The 26,967-nt window shown below is 48.0% G+C and overlaps 1 protein-coding gene across 2 annotated transcripts in view; it reads right to left on the bottom strand.

The window, feature by feature from the left end:
* LOC137438271 (semaphorin-3A) overlaps positions 1–24,303 on the bottom strand; it is a 90,606-nt gene extending 66,303 nt beyond the window's left edge. For both annotated transcript variants that reach the window (XM_078766392.1, XM_078766393.1), the window contains exons 1-5: positions 23,949–24,303; positions 16,126–16,268; positions 15,858–15,972; positions 4,964–5,033; positions 4,509–4,653 (exon numbers count right to left, since the gene is read on the bottom strand). In XM_078766392.1, the coding sequence (XP_078622518.1) occupies positions 4,509–4,653; positions 4,964–5,033; positions 15,858–15,972; positions 16,126–16,268; positions 23,949–24,288 (813 nt within the window). In that variant the 5' untranslated portion in view covers positions 24,289–24,303. The remainder of the gene's footprint in view (positions 1–4,508; positions 4,654–4,963; positions 5,034–15,857; positions 15,973–16,125; positions 16,269–23,948) is intronic.
* Positions 24,304–26,967: the final 2,664 nt, after the last annotated feature.

Here is a 26,967-nt window from a genome sequence, read left to right as displayed (position 1 = left end):
CTCCCTGAGGATGGTCAGAGAGATGTCCACTTTAACAAGGACATGATCAGATGATCCGATCGGAGCAGAAGAAGAGCAGCAGACATTTTCAGGGAAGTTAGTCATAACCAAGTCCAGAAGAGAAGATGTTCCGTTGACTGAGATCCGGGTCGGGAAATTGACAGATTGTGTCAGTCCCAGTGAGTCGCAGAAGTCCTTTGCTGAGGAGCCATGGCTGGTGAGAGAGGTACCCACACCCAGCCAACTGGCATGATGACAGTTGAAATCACCACATATGAGGAAGAGAGAGTTGGGATGAGTAGATAGAAGTTGATCCATATCATCAGACAGCGAGATGTAGATGGAGTCATCACTGTTTGGTGGACGGTACAACACACATATTAACAAGAGGTGGGAGCGAAGGGGAAGCCGTAGCCAGAGGTATTCCTGGGGGTGAGGTGGAGAGAGTGCAGTGCAGGGCGAGTGAGGAAGAGAGTTTTTGATAAAGATAGCAACCCCGCCTCCAGGACGAGGCTCAGGTCTATCATACCGGAGGAGGGAGTAGCCCAGGAGAGATACTATGGAATCAGAGACATCATAAAGGAGGAAAGTTTCTGTTAAGCAGATCACGTCTGGTTTGACAGAAGCAACCTGTATGGAGAGATCAGTTAAGTTTGAACGAAGGCCCCGGATGTTTGAGGTCCATACCGTTAATGAAGAGGAAGGGGGAGCATCAGATACAGAACAGGGGGGAGGAGGGGTAGGGTAAGATGTGGAAGAGGTGGAAGAGGTAGGGAGAGCTGTTGAAGGAGTGTCAGAGATTTCAGAATAGCTCGGAGAAAGGGAAGGATGGGGCGGACAAAAGGTTTGATGGTGATTGGGTGAGCCACAATGAGGTGTTATTTGAGGAGGGGGAAGAGCGAGGCAGAAGGTTGGGGGAGATGGAGGTGAGAGTTTGAAGGGGGAAGAAGCGGGGAGGACGCTTTGAGGAGGGGGAGTGAGAGGGGGGAAATTGAGAAGCAATGAGGGTGGGGAGATTTGAAGGGGAGGGGTGAGGGGGGAGTTTGGGAGGGAAGGGACAAGGGGAGGGATTTGAAAGGGATGGGATATGGGGGAGACTTGGAGGGGAGGGGTGAGGCAGGAGTCTAGGAGGGGAGGGGCGAGGGGGCGTCTTGGCGGGGAGGGGTGAGGGGGTAGTTTAGGAGGGAGGGGGAAAGGGGGGAGATTTGAAAGGGATGGGTGATGGGGAAGATTTGGAGGGGAGGGGTTATGGGGAAGATTTGGAGGGGAGGGGTGAGATTGGATTTTTGAAAGTGTACGATTTATGGGAAACGAACATTTATTGCAAAATGAGTTTCTTGTGACCTTCGAGTTAAAAATACGTTTAAGGACGCTGGATGGAGGATGGAGTGCAGGAGAGTTTAGGGAATGTAGAAAAAAGGCACTATAGGAGATGGATATTTTTTTGGGGATGAATTGATTTGGTGAGCAAGTCGAAAGCAGCCTTTTAAAGAAGAAGAAGAAAAAGGTGTTATAAAATATGACGGAATACATAACTTGAGGGGAAAGTGTAAACATTGAAGGTTAATGAGTGAAAACTATCTGGGGAAATGGGGGAGAAACACGTGGTCGAAGAACGAACGAACAAATAAGAATGAATAAACGAATGAGAACAGAGAAGGAAATGTGTTTTTTTTTTATTATTATTATTTTTTTTTTGAGTTGAGATTTACACAAGGAAGTAGGCTATGGGTGAAAAGCCTGGGAATACAGAGAACGAAAGTTATTGGATCACAAACGACGGACCGCTGAGAGAAAAACAAAGCCTCAAGGTTGTACAGTGTACACTGTACAAGGCCTCAAGACACGACACGAATTAACACGATTTTCAATACAGGTATGAAAGATTTGCACCGAAAATTCTTCGTCGGGACACAATATACGTACAACACCATAAATAAATACAGTTTTAACGAAAATACAAATGGGAACAATCACTTAACTTCGATTTCAAATCGTTCGCGACGCGGCAAAGGCCTTGCTCGCGACACGGCAAACAGACGATCAATTTATGAAAGATAAACACCGAGAAACAACCAAAGTTGCACACAATAACTTCACACACCGAAGGATAAATACAGTTTCGACAAAATACAATTGTGAATAGACTTAACTTCGAAAAACGTGGAGACCGTGTGGAGCTTCGAAAATCCCTCCCACCGTCTCCGAGATCTCGCGAGATCTCCTTTTTCACATTTTGTTGTGTTACAGCCTCAATTTAAAATGGATTCGATTTTTTTGTTACTCATCTACACATAATACGCCGTTAATGTCAAAGTGATTTTGTTACTCATCTACACATAATACGTGGAGACCGTGGAGACCGTGTGGAGCTTCGAAAATCCATCCCACCGTCTCCGAGATCTCGCGAGATCTCCTTTTTCACATTTTGTTGTGTTACAGCCTCAATTTAAAATGGATTCGATTTTTTTGTTACTCATCTACACATAATACGCCGTTAATGTCAAAGTGAAATTTTTAAAATGTTTACAAAATTATTAAAGATGAAAAGCTAAAATTTGAGTCAATAACTATCCAACCCCTTTGCCATGAGACTCCAAATTGAGCTCAGGTGCATCCATTTTCCTTTGCTCATCTTTGAGATGTCTCTACAACTTGATTGGAGTCCACCTGTGGCCAAGTCAAATGATTGGACATGATTTAGAAAGAAACACACCTTTCTATATAAGGTGCTATATTTGACAGTACGTCAGAGCAGAAACTCTATCATGAAGTACAAGGAACTGTCCGTAGAACTCTGAGATGTAATTGTGAGGAGGCAAAGATCTGGGAAAGGGAATAAAACAATTTCTCGAATGTTGAAAGTTCCCAAGAGCACAGTGAGCTCCATCATTAGGAAATGGAAAGAATATGGAACTATCCAGACTCTTCCCAGATCTGGCCGTCTGACCAAACCGAGCAACCCATCAAGAAGGATCTTGATCAGCAAGGTGACCAAGAACACAATGACCACTCAGAGAACTACAGAGTTCCTTGGCTAAGATGGGAGAACCTGCCGGAAGGACAACAGTCTCTGCAGCACTTCACAAATCTCGGCTTTATGGGAGAGTGGTCAGATGGAAGCTACTCCTGAGAAAGAGGCAAATGACAGCACACCTGGAGTTTGCAAAAAGGCTCGTGAAACGTGAAAGACAGAGCATGAGGCAAACGCTTCTGTGGTCTCATCAATGGCATCCATTCATCGACTTAAGATGGTGGATATGCAGCACTCCTTGGTGAGGTCATTCATGTGTTAGACTTCCTTTGGTGACTGCACAAGCCAAGTGTGTGTGTGTGTGTGTGTGTGTGTGTATTGAATTTTAGGTGGTATGTGTGTATGCACGTATGTGTGTATGTGTGTATACGTGTGTGTATGTGTGGATGCGTGTGTGTATGTGTGTATGTATGTGTGTATGTGTGTGTACGTGTGTATGTGTGTATGTACGTGTGTAGTATGTACGTGTGCATATACATATGTATGTATGTATTTGTGTATGTACATGTGTACGTATGTGTGTATGTATGTATGTGGCTGCATAGCCTGGGCATGTTTCGGGGGATCAGACTTGCCTTCTGTGGTTTGATGAGATGAAAATTGAACTCTTTGGCAAACTCAAAAAATACAGGCAAATCCTTGAGGAGAACGTGATTCAGAGTGAAAAACACCTTAAACTGCAGCGAAGATTTACATTCCAACAGGACAATGACCCCAAGCATACAGACAAAGCAACACTGGAATGGTTTCAGAACAAGAACGTGAAAGTCCTTGAGTGGCCCAGCCAAAGCCCAGATTTGAATCCCATTGAGAATCTGTGGAAAGACTTGAAGATTGCTGTTCACCGACGCTCCCCATCCAACTTAATAGAACTTGAGCAAATCTGCAAAGAAGAATGGGAGAAACTCCCCAAATCCAGATGTGCAAAACGGATACAGACATACCCACAAATACTCAAAGCTGTAATCGCTGCCAAAGGCGCTTCTACGAAGTATTGACTCAGGGGGTTGAATACTTATCTAAATTCGATATTTCTGTATTTATTTTTCAATAAATTTGTAAAAATTTCAAAAACGTGTTTTCACTTTGACATTATGGGGTATTTATTATGTGTAGATCGGTGACAAAATATTGAGATTTAATCCATTTTTAAATTCAGGCTGTAACAACAAAATGTGAAAAAGCCAAGGGGTGTGAATACTTTCTGAAGGTACTGTAAAGCTAAAGCAAGGCAAAGGTTGACCTTCTGATTACAAACGTTTACTACCATTCTTCATTAACCTGCTTGTGCTGAAAGCAGCATATATTTAATTTCCTATCCAGTTTCTCCCCTCTAATCATGCAGCTCAAACATTTATCGACTTGAACTCTACATGATCTCACTCTATAGGTCTCTATGATAATTCTCAAGAATTCTACAATCCCCTTTTTCTTTCAACGGTTCATCTCGACATTAATTGTTGATGAAACGTACAGTTCCAGGTCGAGGGTAAGGGACCTTTCCTTGGTAGTTCACCCACTGAAAAGCTGGGCCCTCCTTGTGAGCAAACGGTCCAAGAAATGCCCGACGGATGTCAGCCATGCTGTACATGCAGACTGCTGACCCCTTGAATATCGGACTGTGGGCAACAAAGAAATAAGACAGGTCAAGGGGAAGCAAACGGCAGAGCTGTGGGGAAGCAAACATATTGGCTTGTAGTGAAATGAATGAGCAATATTGGTTTTAGGAATGTTGGGGAATACCTAAAAGGATACATTCAATTTTCACATTGTTTTTGTGCATGCTCAATAGACTGGTATGAATTATGCATTGGCAAGACTATTACAAACATGATGTTTTCTTGTCATTGGATTACTTTCTTTTTCTTGCTATTTCCTTATGGCCCAAGACCTGCATGATGAGACCAGGCCTTTATGTTCTTTTGTTACCTGCTCGTGCTGAAAGCAGCATACACCAATGGATTCTTCGGATCTCGTGTCTTCAGGAGAAACACGTCCTCTGGAAAATACATTTTATAACTCAAAAAGTATAAACGTGTACAGTAAATTATTAATTAATGCCAAACTGTTTGCATAAAATAGAGGTGTCATGTGCATATAATAATCATTGCAACATATATAATGAAAACAGTGTTTGTTTGTGTTTGTTTGTGACAGAATGAGTTGAAAATGGTGGTTGTACTGTCGGAGCTGGGGTGGGAGGGGGTTGGGGGGGCTAGTGCACCTGTGGTTTTAGGGGATTGAAAGATTCATAGTCTTGAGGATTCAGGATGGGAGGGGGGGGGGGGGGGACACAAATTATCTTTATGTACGTATGCATTGTATAACACTGCTACCAGACTGTTTGTTTCCAAGACTGAAAAATCAAATTAAAGGAACTCATTTTGCAATGAAAGACGAGATCCAAAGAGCTGTCACCAATGAGCTAAATGGCCTTTCAGACGACGACTTCCAAGGATGCTTTGTAGCTTGGCAGTGACGTTGACAAGTGTGTAGACTCCCAGGGAGATTACTTTGAAGACAACCGCTAAACATAATTGGTGCATTTACGATAAAATCATATATTGCTTTAATCCTGGAATTTTATTGTCAGACCTCATAGAGCACCTTCAGAAAGTTTTCACACCCCTTGAATTTTTCACATTTTGTTGTGTTACAGCCTGAATTTAAAATGTACTAAATTGAGATTTTTTCCTCCCATAATGTCAGAGGATTTTTGTTTTTGGATTTTTTACAAAATAATTCAATATAAAATACAGAAAAAACAAATGTATGCAAGTATTGAACCCCCTGAGTAAATACTTCGAAGAAGCACCTTTCGCGTGTTTTCAGCTTTGAGTCTGATTCTTCCTGGGTATCAAAGGGAGGCGCAAAGCACCCCTCCCTTTATATAAGGGATCACTTTCTCTGGATACAGCTTTGACATGGGGACTGAAAATACATTTCTCAGCTTCTACTGGACGAAATCGGCTGCAAATTTCAGAAGTAAATGCTTTGCACATCGAGGTAATATGTTCCAAATTTCAGCAACATTGGTTTCCGCATTCTTGACTTTTATTTTGAAAACCCTCAAAATCGGCACACCTCCTCGGCACACCTGAGCTCCTCACCACATACAAGGCTTTCATCCGCAGCTCAATGGAATACTGTTCTCCCCTATGGGCCGGTGCTCCTGCCTCACACCTAGCTCGGCTTCACGCTGTTGAAACCAAAGCTTTCAGAATTATTGGAATCTCCCGCGATGAAGCTATCTCTGAGGGCCTTTCACTCACTCACCGCAGGCAGGTAGGTGGTCTTTCTGTCTTCTACCGACTCCTCTCCGGCCTTGCACCCCCAGCTCTCTCTGTGCTCTGTCCCCCAAATATTCCTACAGGTCGCACAAGATCTGCCAGCAACCCTCTGATGGTTAAACTGCCGAAATCTCGGCTCTCCGCTCACCTTCACTCTTTCATTCCTCTTTTCTCCCGCCTCTGGAACAAACTCCCTCACTCCCTTCAATCCCACTCCTCCCTCCAGGTCTTTAAAACAGCTGTTCACCACCATCTCTTATCTTCCCCCATCCAAAACCTTGATCTTTTCTACCCCCGCTAATTCACCCCAGATCCACCTTGTTTGAAATTCCAACTTCTTTCCTGGAAGTCCTGGCAGTGTCCATATGTTTTATACCTCTCCCACTGCCCCCTTCCCACGCCCCCCCCCCCCAAAGCCCTCGCCCTCTCTCAGATCTCTCGATGTCTCCATGTCTCTCGGTCCCTGCTCTCAAATGTTGTGTTTGTGTCCTTCCCCCTCTCTCCCCATCTTGTCTACCGCTCCCTATGTTATATGTTTTATGTGTCGGTTTGTCTTTCTGTGTGATTAATGTTCGCTCTTTCACGAGCCTCGATATTGTATACAAAAAAAAAAAAAAAAAAAAAAAAAAAAAAATCACGTTGGTGTCTGTCCGCCCGTTGGTGAGTGTGACTAGAGTGAGTGATAGGTTGATGATGGTGAAAATGATGATTGGAAAGCTCTTGGTGAACGTCATCTCGGGATATGCTCCGCAGGTTGGTCGGAGCGATGAAGAGAAGGACAAGTTCTGGTGTGCGATAGAGAAGCTGATGGAAAACGTGAAAGATGAGGAAGTTGTTGTGGTAGGAGGAGACCTAAATGGACATGTGGGAAGGAGTATGAACGGTTTTGAGGGAGTTCATGGGGGTTACGGATATGGTGTGAGAAATGGAGAAGGTGAAAGGATTACATTGGTCAATAGGTCTAATTAATGGCTTTCGAAACAAATTCCAGCTAAGTGCCATCGTTTTTGATTTAAATTAAATATATATATAAATATATATACATAAATAAATATATGCAAAAAAAAAAAAAATATATATATACACGGTCTGGCACGGTCTGGCACCCCGCTCTGCTCACCAAACTCTCCTCCTTTGGTATCCATGGAAATCTCCACGCATGGCTGGCGGACTTCCTCTCTAGTCGTCGTCAACGTGTGGCCCTGAATGGGTTTCTCATCTCCTCTTCCTGTTCAGGCTGAAGTTCCCCAAGGCAGTGTTCTGGGCCCCGTGCTTTTTCTGGTCTTCATCAATGATCTCTCTGACTCTCCTGAAAATCCTCTCTATCTCTTTGCTGATGACTCCACTCTCTGCCGCTCCATTCCTCTTCCCTCAGATCGGCAGTCTGCAGCCTCCTCACTCTCTGAAGACTTGGACAATATCACAGACTGGTCAAACAAGTGGAACATGTCTTTCAATCCTGACAAATCTCACACTCTTACTATGTCTCTCCGAAAAGATCGACTGGACAACCCTCCCATCTACTTTCTCAACAATCCTCTCCAAGAAGTTCTGTCGCTCAAGCTTTTGGGTCTCACTATCTGCCATGATCTTTCTTGGGAAAACCACATTTCCAAGCTGGCCTCCAAAGCCAGTCGCCAACTGGGCATCCTCCGTCGTGCGAAGTCCTTCCTCGGCACACCTGAGCTCCTCACCACATACAAGGCTTTCATCCGCGGCTCAATGGAATACTGTTCTCGCCTATGGGCTGGTGCTCCTGCCTCACACCTAGCTCAGCTTCACGCTGTTGAAACCAAAGCTTTCAGAATTATTGGAATCTCCCGCGATGAATATTGGAATCTCAGTCTCGCGAGATCTCGGAGACGGTGGGAGGGATTTTCGAAGCTCCACACGGTCTCCACGTTTTTCGAAGTTAAGTCTGTTCACAATTGTATTTTGTCGAAACTGTATTTATCGTTCGGTGTGTGAAGTTATTGTGTGCAACTTTGTTTCTCAGTGTTTATCTTTCATAAATTGATCGTCTGTTTGCCGTGTATGGCAAAATCCCGCGAGCAAGGCCTTTGCCGCGTCGCGAACGATTTGAAATCGAAGTTAAGTGATTGTTCCCATTTGTATTTTCGTTAAAACTGTATTTATTTATGGTGTTGTACGTATATTGTGTCCCGACGAAGAATTTTCGGTGCAAATCTTTCATACCTGTATTGAAAATCGTGTTAATTCGTGTCGTGTCTTGAGGCCTTGTACAGTGTACACTGTACAACCTTGAGGCTTTGTTTTTCTCTCAGCGGTCCGTCGTTTGTGATCCAATAACTTTCGTTCTCTGTATTCCCAGTCTTTTCACCCATAGCCTACTTCCTTGTGTAAATCTCAACTAAAAAAAAACAAAAAAAAAAACATTTCCTTCTCTGTTCTCATTCGTTTATTCATTCTTATTCGTTCGTTCGTTCTTCAACCACGTGTTTCTCCCCCATTTCCCCAGATAGTTTTCACTGTTATTAACCTTCAATGTTTACACTTTCCCCTCAAGTTATGTATTCCGTCATATTTTATAACACCTTTTTCTTCTTCTTCTTTAAAAGGCTGCTTTCGACTTGCTCACCAAATCAATTCATCCCAAAAAATATATCCATCTCCTATAGTGCCTTTTTTCTACATTCCCTAAACTCTCCTGCACTCCATCCTCCATCCAGCGTCCTTAAACGTATTTTTAACTCGAAGGTCACAAGAAACTCATTTTGCAATAAATGTTCGTTTCCCATAAATCGTACACTTTCAAAAATCCAATCTCACCCCTCCCCTCCAAATCTTCCCCATAACCCCTCCCCTCCAAATCTTCCCCATCACCCCTCCCCTCCAAATCTTCCCCATCACCCATCCCTTTCAAATCTCCCCCCTTGCCCCCTCCCTCCTAAACTACCCCCTCACCCCTCCCCACCAAGACGCCCCCTCGCCCCTCCCCTCCTAGACTCCTCCCTCACCCCTCCCCTTCAAATCTCCCCCATATCCCATCCCTTTCAAATCCCTCCCCTTGTCCCTTCCATCCCAAACTCCCCCCTCACCCCTCCCCTTCAAATCTCCCCACCCTCATTGCTTCTCAATTTCCCCCCTCTCACTCCCCCTCCTCAAAGCGTCCTCCCCGCTTCTTCCCCCTTCCAACTCTCACCTCCATCTCCCCCAACCTTCTGCCTCGCTATTCCCCCTCCTCAAATAACACCTCATTGTGCCTCACCCAATCACCATCAAACCTTTTGTCCGCCCCATCCTTCCCTTTCTCCGAGCTATTCTGAAATCTCTGACACACCTTCAACAGCTCTCCCTACCTCTTCCACCTCTTCCACATCTTACCCTACCCCTCCTCCCCCCTGTTCTGTATCTGATGCTCCCCGTACCTCTTCATTAACGGTATGGACCTCAAACATCTGGGGCCTTCGTTCAAACTTAACTGATCTCTCCATACAGGTTGCTTCTGTCAAACCAGACGTGATCTGCTTAACAGAAACTTTCCTCCTTTATGATGTCTCTGATTCCTTAGTATCTCTCCCGGGCTACTCCCTCCTCCGGTATGATAGACCTGAGCCTCGTCCTGGAGGTGGGGTTGCTATCTTTATCAAAAACTCTCTTCCTCACTCGCCCTGCACTGCACTCTCTCCACCTCACCCCCAGGAATACCTCTGGCTACGGCTTCCCCTTCGCTCCCACCTCTTGTTCATATGTGTGTTGTACCGTCCACCAAACAGTGATGACTCCATCTACATCTCGCTGTCTGATAATATGGACCAACTTCTATCTACTCATCCCAACTCTCTCTTCCTCATATGTGGTGATTTCAACTGTCATCATGCCAGTTGGCTGGGTGTGGGTACTTCTCTCACCAGCCATGGCTCCTCAGCAAAGGACTTCTGCGACTCACTGGGACTGACACAATCTGTCAATTTCCCGACCCGGATCTCAGTCAACGGAACATCTTCTCTTCTGGACTTGGTTATGACTAACTTCCCTGAAAATGTCTGCTGCTCTTCTTCTGCTCCAATCGGATCATCTGATCATGTCCTTGTTAAAGTGGACATCTCTCTGACCATCCTCAGGGAGCCTGCTCAGCGTCGACGAGTCTGGCATTTCACTCAGGCCAACTGGCACGGTCTTCAAGCAGCCATCAATCATCTGGACTGGTCTCCCATCTCTACCACCTCTGACATCAACTCATCTTGGGAATTCTTCCAAAGTAAATTGCTCTCTCTCATGCACAGATTTATCCCATCTCGTCTTCAGTTGTCATACCCTTCCTCCCGTCCATGGTACATGGAATCTTGTGGTGAGGCTGTTGCCCAGAAACAACTTGCCTTCGTCTCCTGGAAAGCAAATCCAACGGAAGGAAATCTCATTTCCTTTCACAAAGCCCGAAACAAGTGTGTGTCCACCCTCAGGAGAGCCAGGAAAAAATATCTCTCCGTTCTCAAGACCGAACTCTCTTATCTGTCTCCCTCTTCCAAATCCTGGTGGCGTCTGGTCAAATCCGTTTCTGGTGTTTGTTCCCCCTCCATCCCCTCCCTTACCTCAAACGGCTACACAGCTGACTCCGCACGTGAAAAAGCTGAATGCCTCAACTCTGTGTTTGCCTCTAAATCTTGTGTCCCAAACCCATCCCTCTCTGTACCCACCATACCCAGTCGTACCCTGCTGCTCCTGGACTCCGTGTCCTTTCCTCCTGACAAGGTGGAAAAGTTTCTGTCAACCCTCGACTCTGATTCTGCAACTGGACCCGACGGCATCAGCCCACGGGTCCTAAAATCCTGCTCTGCCGCTCTATCTCACCCTCTCTCTGTTCTATTCACCCTCTCTTTTGCTCAAGGTCAACTGCCATCTGCTTGGAAATCAGCCAACATCACCGCTATGCACAAAAAAGGTGCAAAAACAGATCCTAGCAACTACAGACCAATCAGCCTTCTCCCAATTATCAGCAAAGTCATGGAATCCATCATTGCTTCGGATATGAAATCTTTCCTCTTCTCCAATGGCTTGATCTCTGATCATCAATTTGGTTTCAGACCAGGTCACTCTACTCTGGACATGCTGATTCTGCTGTCTCAACAATGGATGGAGGTCCTCAATGCCAAACAGGAAATTAGAGCTGTCTCCCTCGACATATCACGTGCCTTCGACACGGTCTGGCACCCCGCTCTGCTCACCAAACTCTCCTCCTTTGGTATCCATGGAAATCTCCACGCATGGCTGGCGTACTTCCTCTCTAGTCGTCGTCAACGTGTGGCCCTGAATGGGTTTCTCTCATCTCCTCTTCCTGTTCAGGCTGGAGTTCCCCAAGGCAGTGTTCTGGGCCCCGTGCTTTTTCTGGTCTTCATCAATGATCTCTCTGACTCTCTTGAAAATCCTCTCTATCTCTTTGCTGATGACTCCACTCTCTGCCGCTCCATACCTCTTCCCTCAGATCGGCAGTCTGCAGCCTCCTCACTCTCTGAAGACTTGGACAAAATCACAGACTGGTCAAACAAGTGGAACATGTCTTTCAATCCTGACAAATCTCACACTCTTACTATGTCTCTCCGAAAATATCGACTGGACAACCCTCCCATCTACTTTCTCAACAATCCTCTCCAAGAAGTTCTGTCGCTCAAGCTTTTGGGTCTCACTATCTGCCATGATCTTTCTTGGGAAAACCACATTTCCAAGCTGGCCTCCAAAGCCAGTCGCCGACTGGGCATCCTCCGTCGTGCGAAGTCCTTCCTCGGCACACCTGAGCTCCTCACCACATACAAGGCTTTCATCCGCAGCTCAATGGAATACTGTTCTCCCCTATGGGCTGGTGCTCCTGCCTCACACCTAGCTCGGCTTCACGCTGTTGAAACCAAAGCTTTCAGAATTATTGGAATCTCCCGCGATGAAGCTATCTCTGAGGGCCTTTCACTCACTCACCGCAGGCAGGTAGGTGGTCTTTCTGTCTTCTAGCGACTCCTCTCCGGCCTTGCACCCCCAGCTCTCTCTGTGCTCTGTCCCCCAAATATTCCTACAGGTCGCACAAGATCTGCCAGCAACCCTCTGATGGTTAAACTGCCGAAATCTCGGCTCTCTGCTCACCTTCACTCTTTCATTCCTCTTTTCTCACGCCTCTGGAACAAACTCCCTCACTCCCTTCAATCCCACTCCTCCCTCCAGGTCTTTAAAACAGCTGTTCACCACCATCTCTTATCTTCCCCCATCCAAAACCTTGAACTTTTCTACCCCCGCTAATTCACCCCAGATCCACCTTGTTTGAAATTCCAACTTCTTTCCTGGAAGTCCTGGCAGTGTCCATATGTTTTATACCTCTCCCACCGCCCCCTTCCCATGCCCCTCCCCCCCCCCCCCAAAGCCCTCGCCCTCTCTCAGATCTCTCGATGTCTCCATGTCTCTCGGTCCCTGCTCTCAAATGTTGTGTTTGTGTCCTTCCCCCTCTCTCCCCATCTTGTCTACCGCTCCCGATGTTATATGTTTTATGTGTCGGTTTGTCTTTTTGTGTGATTAATGTTCGTTCTTTCACGAGCCTCGATCTTGTATACAAAAAAAAAAAAAAAAAAAAAAAATACACACACACACACACACACACACACACACACACACACACACACACACACACACACACACACACACACACACACACACACACACACACACACACACACACACACACACACACACACACACACATACACACACACTTTATAACTCTTCAAAATGTTATTGCTCAAATCTAATGTGTTGGGTTAATGGTGTAATGGATAAGGCATCACACTACCAAGCTGTGGAGTGTAGGTTTGAGTCCCATCTGGGTTGAGTAATTTTTTCTTCTTACTTTTTGAAGTCTTTTATATCGTCTTGAATAAATCAAAGGGAGGCGCAAATGCCGCTCCCTTTATATAAGGGATCGTTTCTCTGCTACAAGACCAAGAAGACCCTGAGGGCCCAAAAGATCCAGAGGACCCAAAAGACCCTAAATACCCCAATGACCCGAAATACCCCAAAAGACCCTGAGGACCCAAAGCACCCAGAGGAACCAAAATACCCCAAAGACTGAAAAGACCCAATGAACCCCAAAGACCCAAAGGACACCGAAGACTTAAAAGACCCCGAAGACCAAAAAGACTGAAAAGACCCAATGGACCCCAAAGACCCAAAATACCCCAAAGATCCAAAAGACCCTGAAGACCTAAAATACCCCAAAGACTGAAAATACTCCAAAGACCCTCAACGACCCAGAAGACCCAAAAGACCCTGAAGTCTCAAAATACTCAAAACACCCTTAAAGACCCAAAAGACCACGAAGACCCAAAATACCACAAAGACCCAAAATACCCCCAAAAGACCCAAAACATCCCAAAGATCATTGAAGACCCAATAACCGAAAAGACAAAAAGACCCCAAAGACCCTTAAAGACTCAAAAGGTCGAAAATACCCAAAGGCCCAATGGAGCCCAAAGACCCAAAATACCCTGAAGACCAAAAATATCCCAAACACCCTGAAAGACCATGAAGACCAAAATACCAAAAAGACCCCAAAGACTGAAAAGACCCAAATATCCAAAAGACCCCAAAGATCCTTAAAGTCCAAAATACCTCCAAAGAATAAAAAGACCCTAAAGAATGAAAACCCCAAAGAATGAAAGGACCCCAAAGACTGAAAAGACTCTGAAGGCCCAAAAGACCATCAAGACCCAAAAGACTGAAAAGACCCTGAAGACCCAAAAGACCCTTAAAAGGAACCGGAATGCAATTTTTTTCCCCTGAAAAACACAGAAGAAAGCATTAATCATGGTCTAATTTGAAGGGAATTTTTTTTTTTTTGCTAACCACAAAGTTTTGGAAAAAAAACCCCGAGACTATCGATTTTCGAGATTGCCAGTGACGTCACATTGTGGACTCACCATGATCCTGCCGGCGACGGTACATAGACAAACGGTTCATTGCGAGCTCGGGTTCCGATACTGATTGGGGATAATGAAGGGTGGGGGTGGGGGGGCTTGCAGATTGTCGTGGGTATTGTTAGACCCCGAGGTGACGGTTGACGGGGGACTGTGAGGGGATGGTGGAGGGGGAGGGGTCGGGAGGTCGTGGGTATTGTTAGCTAGGGTGATGGTTGATTCGGGATTGTGAAGGGATGGGGGAGGGGTAAGGTGGTCATGGGTATATTGTTAGCTCGGGTGACGGTTGGAGGGAGATTGTGGGGAGATGGTGTAGTGGGTAAGGGGTGTGGGGGTGGTCGTGAGTATTGTTAGCTCGGGTCTCGGGTGATGGTTGATAGGGAATTGTGAGGGGATGGGGTGGGGGGAGAGGGGGTAAGGTGGCTTCATGGGTATTGTTAGCTGGGGTGATGCTTGAAGGGGGATTGTGGGGGGGATGTGGAGTGAGGGGAGGAGTGTGGGGTTGCCATAGGTATTGTTAGCTAGGGTGACGTCTGCTGTTTTTTCTTTTTTTCTGGAAAATGGAGATGCCTCAAAAACCAAGGACACCGAAGTTGAACATAAATCAGCAAGAGCAATATTACCAAAGGAAATCAGCAAGAAATTCCAGTCAAAGTATTTGTGTCAGCAGAAAATATCCGAAGGCAGAAAAATGTGTTGCACGCTTGGAACAAGATCGCCCATAGGGCAGGGACTCTGCGAGTATATATAAATATACATAAATTTGCTGGCCCAATGGCCTAATGGAGAAGGCATCAGACTCCCAAGGTGGGGATTCTGAGCTCAAATCCCGTCTGGGTTGAATATTTTTCCCCTTACTTTTTCAAGTCTTATATTGTCTTTAATAAAGTCTTGTACGATGAACAAATGCATTTTGTTCATATTTAAAATGTATCTTGTGAAAAATGCCAGGTGCATAGAAAGGCACCTTTACATGGTATGTGCCATATGGCAAACTATAGAAAAGAAGGAATATTCCATAGCTTGTAGAAAATGCCAAACAAAACAAAAGAAGGGACATTCATAAAATCTCGTGTGCATGCTGGACTACCCTTGTGTTCTGAGGAGGACCCAAGTAATGCTCTAGAAAAGCTCATACAAAGGGGCGCCAATTTGATTCATACACCTGCTTGATGTATCTTCCAATGTACCTCTCTCATTCCTGAAATACCTCTGCATTTGGATTTCTCTCAAGATTGAATAAAATTTGAAATAAAATAACAGGAATCTAAGGTAGCTGTCCTTGTAATGAAAGATGCCACAACAGGTCATGTACCTGTTAACGAGTGCTTGAAGATACTTGTTTCACTTTAAAGGTGTTTCCCATTATTCAATTCTAAATACTGTACGATTCTATATACTGCATTCTAAATACGAAACAACGAGTCGCCATTTGAAGAGGTAATTGTATTTTAATTAATACCGAGCTATACCCTCCCAAAACAAAATGAAACCGGTACGACTGTCTCCAACACACGTCCATAGTGCAGTCAACAGGTGATCTCCAACACACGTCCATAATGCAGTCAACAGGTGATATCAGTAGTTAATCATGAAAAGCATCATCACCATGGATACACTTACGCAGCTCATCGAAGTGCGTGTCCACATTTTCCCCACCAGGCACTGCACACCTGAGTCTTGCTTTCAAAAAAGTAGACCACTTGTTAACGAGGGTGCGAGTTCCTCCAAGGTCGTTCTTCAGAGCAGGACATAGAAAGAGATAAATAAGCGTTTACAGACAGCGGTAAAGGTATCAGGTATAGCTGCAAAGGTGAAAAATGAACGCTGATGTTAAAAGGTTCAGCTTGGTGAGTTCATTGTTGCAAACCGAGTGTTGAGACAAACTGACCCTGCAGATCTGTGCCAGCCTCGTGTACGTGGCCTTGTCCGAGGCCTCTCCCTCCAACGCCGTCTCACGAAAGAAGAAGTACAACTTGTCGTCTGCAGGATCATCACTCTCCGGGATCCAATATGCTGCTACAAACTTGGGGTCTAGTGTATTCACCATAAGAGAACATAATTATGTAGGTATCAATCACTATGGTCTTTAAAAAAAATGAAAACTGTCAAATCTGGTGCACAACCTTACAATCATCTTGATTTAACATATTGTGGCGGAAACAACGCCAGCGGGTAATAATTCCGCACACCAGTGGGCGACGCGAGCGACCGGGCGTGGAAGCACGGCTCGGGCCACGCCCGGAGCAAAGGCGTCATGAGGTGCAGGGTTGAACTGGAATGCATGCCCCGCCTTTCGGCCGACCGGCCACGCCCGAGGGCAAGGCGTGGCCTCTGGACGTATACGCGGGCTCGAAAGTCGAGCCCGCCCAGTGCTAACGTGCGAGCTTTGAATAAAGTGTTTGGTTTTGTTCAACGCGTGGTGGCCTACCTTCTTGGCAAACGAGTTGTGTGTGCATAGCACCACACTGGTGACCCCGACTGTGTTCAGCCGTAGCTGACCCCTGAACACGCCATGGCTACCAACGCTGTCGCCGTCAAACTCCCGGAGTTCTGGGAAGCACAGGCCGACGTTTGGTTTGTGCAAGCCGAGGCCCAATTCCAGCTCCGGGGCATCACAGCGGACGACAACATGTACTTTTACGTGGTCGCCGCCCTTGGGCCCGGCACTTCATTCAGCACCCGCCGGGCGCCCACAAGAACGCGGCGCTCAAACGACTGCTCCTCACCACGTTCGGGCTCACGGAGGCCGACCGTGCCGACCGCCTCCTTGACCTTCCCACCATCGGCGACACATGACCGTCCATTCGGATGGATTATATGTTGTCCCTTCTTGGCGACAAACGCCCGGATTTCCTTTTCCGAGCGCTTTTCCTCCACCAGCTACCTGCGCAGGTGTGGCTCGAGCTGGCCGGTTCGGCCATAACGGAACCCCGAGCCCAGGCCAGAGAGGAGGACAAATTGTGCGTGGCCTGCGACATGCGGCCGACGTATAGCGCTGCCGTACTGGATCCCGGTGTGGAGGCTTCAGCGCCGCGCCCCCTCGTGGCCACTGCTACACCCCGCCCACCACCGCCGTCACGACCGACGCGGCAGCCACCACCGGGGCAAACCTGGTGCTATTATCATGCCAGGTTCGGCCGCAAGGCTAGGGCGTGCCGCCCGCCGTGCTCTTTCGACGGGTCGGGAAACGACCGGGCCGGCGCTCACTTGCGGCCATGAGCATCGGCCATTCCGTCAGCCTCCTTTTCATCACAGGCACCTCGTCTGGTCGTCGATTTATGTGCGACACTGGAGCGCAGGTAAGCGTCCTCCCTGCCTCCGTGTCCGACAAGCAAGCCGTGGGCTAGGGCCCCACCTTGCTCGCCGCCAACGGCACTCCCATCCGCACAGTCGGGAAGCGTTGTCTCTCGCAGCGGTTCGGGGGGCAGCGCTTCCAATGGTCTTTCGTCACCGCCAGCGTGCCAATGGCCCTGCTCGGTGCGGATTTCCTTTGTGCGAATGGGCTGTTGGTGGACGTTAAGCGCAAACGCCTCGTCCAGGCCGAAACCTTCAGCTCGCTCGCTTGCTCGCTGAGCGGCTCACCGAGCGGCTTACCAAGCGGCTTGCTGAGCGGTTCCGTCCCAGCGAGGTTGGTCTGTACGCTTCCGGCAGCGGACGAGTTTACCCGCCTCCTCGCCAGTTTCCCAGCACTCACGCGGCCCACCTTTTCAGCGGTGGCTGTCAAACACGGGGTGGAACACCATATTCCCACCGTCGGACCACCAGTCTACGCCCGAGCGTGCCGCCTCGACCCAACGAAGCTCGCCATTGTGAAAGCGAAGTTCGCCACACTGGAGCAGCTGGGCATCGTCCGGTGCTCCAACAGCGCATGGGCCTCACCTCTGCACATTGTGCCCAAGCCCAGCGGCGGATGGCGGCCTTGCGGTGACTACCGCCGGCTCAACGACGCCACCACCCCCAACCGCTACCCAGTCCCGCATATTCAGGACTTTTCCGTCCGGTTGGCGAAAACGACCATTTTTTCCAAGGTGGACCTCATCCAGGGCTACACCAGGTCCCCGTAAAACCGGACGATGTACCAAAGATGGCCGTTATAACACCTTTCGGCCTCTTCGAGTTCTTGCAGATGCCTTTTGGATTAAAAAATGCGGCCCAGGCGTTCCAGCGGCTCATGGACAGCGTCTTGCGCGACTTGTCCTTCGTCTACGTCTACCTGGACGACATCCTAGTCACGAGCACGTCCCGGGAGGAGCACCTGCTCCATCTCCACATGGTCTTCGAACGCCTGGGCCAGCATGGCCTCATCATCAACCCCGCGAAGTGCCAGTTCGGTGTCACCGCCATCGACTTCTTGGGGCACCGCATCAGAAGGCACGGGGCCATCCCTTTACCGGCCAAGGTGGAGGCGGTCAGGGATTTCCCGCGGCCCCGCACGATCAAGGGGCTCCAGGAATTCCTGGGCATGGTGAATTTTTATCACCGCTTCGTGCCCCGCGTCACCCAGGTCCTGCGCCCCCTGCACGAGGCCCTCCGGGGGAAGCCGGGCAAAGGTGACATTGCCTGGTCGGAGCCGATGGCCACGGCGTTTGCGGGCGCAAAGCTGGCCCTGGCCGACGCCACCATGCTGGCGCACCCGGCGCCCGATGCACCGATCGCCCTCACCACCGACGCGTCGGACTACGCGGTGGGCGCGGTGCACGAGCAGTGGGTGCGTGGTGCTTGGCAACCGCTGGCGTTTTTTAGCCGGCAGCTTCGCCCGCACGAACGCCGCTACAGCACCTTCGACCGCGAGCTGCTCGGGCTCCACCTGGCGGTCCGACACTTCCGCCATCTGCTGGAGGGCCACCCGTTCACGGCTTTCGTTGACCACAAGCCCCTTGGGTTCGCGATGGCCAAGGTCGCCGAGCCATGGTCGGCATGGGAGCAGCGTCACCTCTCTGCCGTGTCCGAGTACACGACGGACATCCGTCACGTGGTGGGTAAAGACAACCCGGTGGCGGATTGCCTTTCCCGGTCCGTTGCGCCGCGGTCCACCTCGGGGTCGACTACACCCGGATGGCGGAGGACCAGACCGCCGACCCCGGCGTCCAGGCCTTGCGGACCCGCCATCACGGGCCTCCGCGTCACCGAGGTGCTGTACGATGCCGCGGGCACGGCCCTCCTATGCGACGTCTCCCTCGGCCGGCCTCGCCCCATCGTGCCCGCTGGCTGGCGGCGCCCAGTTTTTGACGCCATCCACGTCCTGTCCCACACAGGCACGAAGGCATCCCAGAAGCTCGGCGCGGCGAAGTTCGTTTGGCATGGCCTCCGGAAGGACGTCCGCGACTGGGCCAGGACGTGCCTCGCGTGCCAGCGCGCAAAGGTCCACCGCCACACCCAGGCCCCGTTGGCCCCGTTTGCGGTGCCCGAGCGTCGGTTTGACCACATGCACGTCGACTTGGTGGGACTGCTGCCCCCCTCGCAGGGGTTAACCCACCTCCTCACCATGGTGGACCGCACCACACAGTGGCCGGAGGCCGTCCCATTGGCGGCAACGTCTGCGGCTGATGTGGCGCAAGCCTTCATCGCCACTTGGGTTGCCCGGTTCGGTGCCCCCTCGGACATCTCGTCTGACCACGGCCCCCAGTTCACCTCAGAGCTCTGGGCCGCGGTGGCGCAAGGGCTCGGGGTGAAACTACACTGCACCACGGCCTACCACCCCCAGGCCAATGGCCTGTGCGAGCGCTTTCATCGCTCAATGAAGGCCGCGCTCCGGGCCAGCCTCCGCAACGGCGGCTGGGTCGACAGACTCCCCTGGGTCCTGCTGGGCCTCAGGATGGCGCCCAAGGACGACCTGCGCGCGTCCTCGGTGGAGCTGGTCTTCGGGCAACCACTGCGGGTACTGGGTGAATTTATGCCCGACTCCACGGCTCCTTGGTCCGCGGCGCAACAGCGCTCTGCCCTTCAGGAGACCGCCCGGAGGTTCGCCCCGGTGCCGACGGCACACCATGGTTGCCCGCCTTCCGACGTCACCCCGGAGCTTCGCACCGCCGAAGTACGTCTTCGTCCGGCACGACGCCCACCGGGCACCGCTAAGGCCCCCGTACGACGGGCCCTTCCATGTGCTGGAGACCGGGGACAAATATTTCACCATCGACATTGGCGGTGCCCCGGATCGCATCTCCGTGGACCACCTCAAGCCGGCCCACCTCGATCCGGACCACCCCCCGCAAGCAGCTCTGCCTCCGCGTTGAGGCCGCCCCCCGGTGGTCAGACCCCCGGCACCCCCCAGCCCCGCCGTCCGGCTACCCCCCAGCCCGGCACCCATCGCCAGGGGGCGTTTTGGCCGGGTCATCCGGCTTCCCCACAAACTCACCCTTCAGGTGCGCGGGAATTCTGGGGGGGCGCGTGTGGCGGGCACAAGGGGCAATAATTCCGCGCACCAGTGGGTGGCGCGAGCATCCAGGCGGGGAACGAAAGCACATGCCCCGCCTTTCGACCGATCGGCCACGCCCGGGGACTAGGCGTGGCCTCGGGACATATATGCGGGCTCCAAGCTCGAGCCCGCCCAGTGCTGAAGTATGAGCTTTGAATAAAGACTCTTTGTTATACCAACGCATTGTGGCCTACCTCTCTGGCAATCGAGTCGTGTGTGCGCAGCACCACAGGGCTTTAGTTTACAGGCCTTTGAGAAATCATTTCGTTCAATAAACGGAAACTTTCTTGGGATTCTCTTCCCGTTTTTTTTCAACCGAGTCTAACAATATGTTAACGACTGTTAGAAATGAAATTGTAGCGGTTACCGGTAGCATGACACAATTACCCTGCACCAGCCGATGACGCAACCGGCGAGCGGTCACGTGTCTGGACTCGCCCGGGTGTGTTGAGACTTGCCTTTACTGGGCGAACGCTTGCCTTGCATACCACGCCCCGTTGAGAGGCGTGGCTTATCTATTTGCATACCACGCCCCGCCTGAGAGGCGTGGCTTTTGTGTGTTGAGTTTCTGATATCTATTGCCGCCCGTTCGATGGGCTGATTCAGTGCTTTGGAGTTCGTTTGAGTGAGCTGGGAATAAATAGCTCAGAGAAACCTAATTCCTGGCGTCGTCCATTTTGTCCAATTTTATCGTGCGAGCACAGCTCCCACAAAATGATATATCGAATTAGAATTCAAATAAACCTGTATGAGAAACAAAGACAGCATGGGCCTAACTAAACAGGCCTCAAAGCCATTCGAGGTAATAAAATGGTGGATATTTGTTTACATGAAGCCTCTCCAAGAATGGGTGGAGCTACTCTGCAAACGGACTAAGCCACACCCCCGGACAGACGGACAAAATCACCTTCGCCTATTATAATATAGCAACATCAGAGAATTTGTTAAAGACAAATTGAAAAATTGAAGGAGCAGACGTTTTACTCACAAATGTACATACACGAGCTTGGCTCGCCTCACCACGCGTCGTTACTGAGGAACGGGCTAGTTTTAGCTGAGGATAATGACTGTACCTGAGTTGCTGTGTTGTCATGATTTACACCAATCAAAATACAAACAATTATTTTGCACAAAATTCATTTGTAGTGTTTGTGATATTACATTTTTATAAACAATTTAGGTTGAAAAAATAAAAACAAATTCAAAAAAGAACCCTACAGCACATACATATGTGAGGGTTAAGTGCAGACAGGAAATTTGGGACGATTACACCTCACCACCACGTAATTAAAAACACCTCACAACCACGAATTTAAAAAGACTTCACCACCACGTAATTCAAAACACCTCACCACCACGTAATTCAAAACACCTCACCACCACGTAATTCAAAACACCTCACCACCACATAATTCAAAACACCTCACCACCACGTAATTAAAAACACCTCACCACCACGTAATTAAAAACACCTCACCAACACGTCATTTAAAAACACCTCACCACCACGTAATTCAAAACACCTCACCACCACGTAATTTAAAACACCTCACCACCATGTAATTCAAGACACCTCACCACCATGTAATTCAAAACACCTCACCACCACGTAATTCAAAACACCTCACCACCAAGTAATTCAAAACACCTCATCACCACCACGTAATTAAAAACACCTCACCACCATGTAATTCAAAACACCTCATCACCACCACGTAATTAAAAACACCTCACCACCACGTAATTAAAAACACTTCACCACCACGTAATTAAAAACACCTCACCACCACGTAATTCAAAACACTTCACCACCACGTAATTAAAAACACCTCACCACCATGTAAGGTTTTGGTTAAGTTTCATCAAAATTGTGTGTGTAGTTTCTGAGAAGAAAGCAAATACCTATTTTGGGAGGAACCCCTTAGACCCCGATTTTTTTTTTTGAATGCCGTGAACAAACTAGTCACAACACAACAAGTATAATTTATGCTAAATTGGGTCGCAATCTCATCAGCGGTTTCGGAGAAGAAGTTTCAAGTGTTTACGGACTGACGGACGGATGGACTGATAAACGGACAATGCGCCATCGCATAACCTCCCCTGAACTTTGTTCCAGGTGAGCTAAAAATCACTCATTCAACCAGTTTGTATAGAGAAAAGGAGTCATTCTGCTGTTTTGTGTCACTGTGTGTACCGCATTTAGCATGGAGAAAATAAAGAAAACCAGAGAATTGTCTGAGGAGGTCAGACACAAGATTGTGGAAAAGCATGGACAACCTCAAGGCTACAAGTCCATCTCCAGAGACCTTGATGTTACTGTGTGCACCGTGCGCAATGTTATCAGGAAGTTTAAGGCCCATGGCAATGTATACAACCTAACTGGACGTGGCCACAAGAGAAAACTTGATCGAAGATTGCAGAGAAGGATTGTTCTAATGGTGGAGAAAGCACCTCGATCACCTGCCAAACAGATTCAAGCTGACCTTCAGACACAAGGTACGACAGATTCAACTCGCACCATCCATCGCCAACTCAATGGAAGGAGACCCAGGAGGACCCCACTGCAGAGAGAGAGAGAGAGAGAGAGAGAGAGAGAGAGAGAGAGAGAGAGAGACAGAGAGAGAGAGAGAGACAGAGAGAGAGAGAGAGAGAGAGAGAGAGAGAGAGAGAGAGAGACAGAGAGAGACACACACAGAGTGAGACAGACAGACAAAATAAAGCCTGACTGGAGTTTGCCAAAACACACCTGAACAGGCCAAAATCCTTCTGGGAGAATGTCCTGTGGACAGATGAGACCAAATTAGAGCTTTTTGGAAAAGCACATCATCTCTATGTTCACAGAAAACAAAATGAAGCTTTTGAAGAAAAAGAACACCTTCCCTATTGTCAAACATGGAGGAGGTTCAGCGATGTTTTTGGGGTTGCTATCTCTACCAATAAGAGAGTGGAGGTGGACAGAGCGAACCATGATGCTGCTATTCATGCTGTTGACAGACAAAAACTGACAGCAAGTGTGAACACCAATTTCACATGCATTAATGGCAGAGATCCTTTGCAAGAAATAAAGGCTTAAGAAGTCCTCAAAGAAGGGCTAAGGCTTGCCAACCACCTCAGTCAGAAAGGCATCATCAATAGGATGGCCTTCATTTCATGGTTCAAGGTGTGTGTGTGTGTGTGTGTGTGTGTGTGTGTGTGTGTGTGTGTGTGTGTGTGTGTGTGTGTGTGTCTGTGAATGAAAGAGAGGGATAGAATTGTGAGGGACAGAAATGAAAAAACGAGATGTGTGTGCTCCTTACCATGTAGCCAGTGGGAATTGTGTGCCTCAGTGCGCAGGGTAGGTCGTTCACCCATGCTGCTGCGCAGCACAGCCTGGTCTCTGCCCATGAAATCCATTGCAGTTGCTGTAAATAACTCCTTTTCTGCAATCCCAAAAATATATAAAGATGTAAATAAGTAAACACCAATTTTTTTTTTGTTAATCTGAATGCAGCTTTCATGTCGCAAAATTTGAGCCCCATAAAAGAGTTGATCACAGGATGAGAGGTCGAAACAACTATCAAATAAGGCAGATGAAAACAACAGGGAAAATGTAAACAACAGCTGAATAACCAAATTTAAAAACAAGTACGGATACATTAAAAGTACACCACCCCCATGTCAAATAAATAAATAACATCCTCCAGTATGGCAATAACGGGGTGCCTTCGGTGCCTGGCGATACCGCCATGCAGTACACAGAGACTGCATTGGGAGGGAGAGGTGTTAAATAATTGATTGATTAATTGCATAATTAAAATCAATAAATAATGAATCGTAAAATAATTTCTTAATCAATTGCCTAATGGCATACCTAAACCACCAGTGTTTCATCCAAAGCTGTCCATTTTTGAAAATTAATTAAATAAGTCATCAATCAAAATAAATAAATAATAAATTCATTATTCAAAAAATAGCAAATCAATTAATTGATTAATCAATAAATCAAAAATATCGTTTATAGCCAAATCACTTGGTTACTGTCGTTGTCCAATTATAATATCAGCTTCTGGGCTCAAAAGGTGCCTGAGATATTGCCCAGATGAAAAAAGAAATAAATAACTACTTATATAATCGATGATAATGCAGTAATTAAGCAATTAATTGGTTAATCAAAAAACATAAAATACTGTTTTTGTATTTTACCGTTTTTGCCAAAGCACTTGCTCACTATTGTGCTGAAATTAAAAGGATGGCTGAGGTATCGCCGGGACAAACAAACAAATGAAAAATAACTCTCAGAGCGACACTTGGCCAAAGAGAACAAAGTAGAGCATCCTTTTGACCTCAAAAATAATAGGTGGTTGAATTCTGTGACCTGATATGCAAATATTCTTCAAATTTTAAGTTAATCAGATGAAAATTGACAATTTTAGAAAGTTGGCCGATGTTGACGTTTTGGCCTATGTGGACCTTTTAGCCAATCCTGATCTCAAAAATAGTTGGTGGTTGAATTCAGCTAGCTGATATGCAAATTATATTCAAATTTCAAGTCAATCGGATGAAAATTAAGGATTCTAGAAATCTGAATGAAAAGTGGTTGACCTTTGGCCTATGTTGACCATGTGAACTATGTTGACCTAAAAATAGTTGGTGGTTGAACCGAGTTAACTGATATCTATATATATATATATATATATATATATATATATATATATATATATATATATATATATATATACTGTATATATATATATACTGTATATATATATTTACTGTATATATATATATATATATATATATATATATATATATATATATATATATATATATAAAACACAGTTTGTGTGTGTGTGTGTGTGTGTGTGTGTGTGTAATGTTACCGATAGACTCCGAAATGGAGAAGCTCACGTGCTTGATATTTGGCATAGACATGGCCATTGAGCCTGGGACGAACATGGCCGAGACAATATTTGACGAGATCCATATTTTTTATTCATATTTACCTCAGCGCATTTCAGCGAAGTACCCGCTAATCTCAGCCAGTGCGAGCAGCTCGCTGATTCGCTCAGAGCGATCACGTGATGTTCCATCCCGTCACACGTCACACGTTTGCACGTAATTCAGGGCGAAAAGCCATTGCGTTTTTTCACCTTTATGCGACCATGTTTTGTGTCGACTTTGTGCGATATGAATTAAATTTTAATTCATATTTCGTGTTTACGAATTCGAATACGAAGGATTTCCCCTTTCCCCTTTCGATTTTGAATACGAATCGAATACGAGCTTGAGTCGAGAGGGCGAATGTACGGGTTGGGAATGTAAGGGTCTCCCTTCCCCCGCCCGGCAACGCCGGTACTGGAGGGCGTGTGTCACAGGATCGGTGAGTCTCCAAAATCCGCTTCATGCTCTTACGAAGATGCAGGACGATGTCGCGATTGTTGTGCTGATCTCCGACCATGAGAACTGCAATGTCATTGTTGACTGGCCCTCCCCTTCCCTCCCCCTTCCCCCTCCCCCGTCCGTCCTCCCCCTCCCTTCCCCCTCTGTCCTCCCCCTCCCTCCCCCCTCCCCTTCGCCGCTCCCCCCTCCCCCTTCCCCCTCCCACCCCCTCACCCTCCCATCCCTCACCCCCCTTCCCCTCCCCCCTCCCCCTCCCCCCTTCCCCCTCTCCCCCCTCCCACCCCTCACCCTCCCCCCTCCTCCTCCTCCCCCCTCCCCCTCCCCCCTCCCATCCCTCCCACCCCCTCCCCCTCCCATCCCTCCCACCCCTCCCCCTCCCCCTCCCATCCCTCAACCTCCCCATCCCCCCTCTTCTCCCATCCACCTCTCCCCCTCCCCTCCACCTCTCCCCCTCCACCTCTCCCCCTCCCCTCCACCTCTCCCCCTCCCCCTCTTCTCCCCTCCCCCCCCTCTTCTTCCCTCCCCCCCCTCTTCTCCCCTCCCCCCCTCTTCTCCCCTCCCCCCCCTCTTCTCCCCTCCCCCCCCCTCTTCTCCCCTCCCCCCCGTTCCCCTCCCCTCCCCCCCGTTCCCCTCCCCTCCCCGGCAAAGCCGGGTACTTCTGCTAGTATGTATATGTATATATATATATATATATATATATATATATATATATATATATATATATATATATATATATATATATTGTTGTGAATATGAGAATGTTTTTTTATTTTGTGGTGGTGGTAAAATGTTGTAAAAGGTTGTTGTAAAAGGTTGTTGTAAATATCACCCCTCCTCCCTCCGTTGTGGTTGTATAAAGGTCAAAGGGCGTTCCCGTAGTTAGTCCATAAAAAAACATACATGCAGGACACGATATATCTTTTCTTTTGACAGTTA

Source organism: Myxine glutinosa, chromosome 12 (assembly GCF_964187855.1).
Source record: "Myxine glutinosa chromosome 12, kmMyxGlut1.1, whole genome shotgun sequence".
Lineage (NCBI taxonomy): Eukaryota > Metazoa > Chordata > Myxini > Myxiniformes > Myxinidae > Myxine > Myxine glutinosa.
This window is presented reverse-complemented; position numbering and strand designations above follow the sequence as displayed.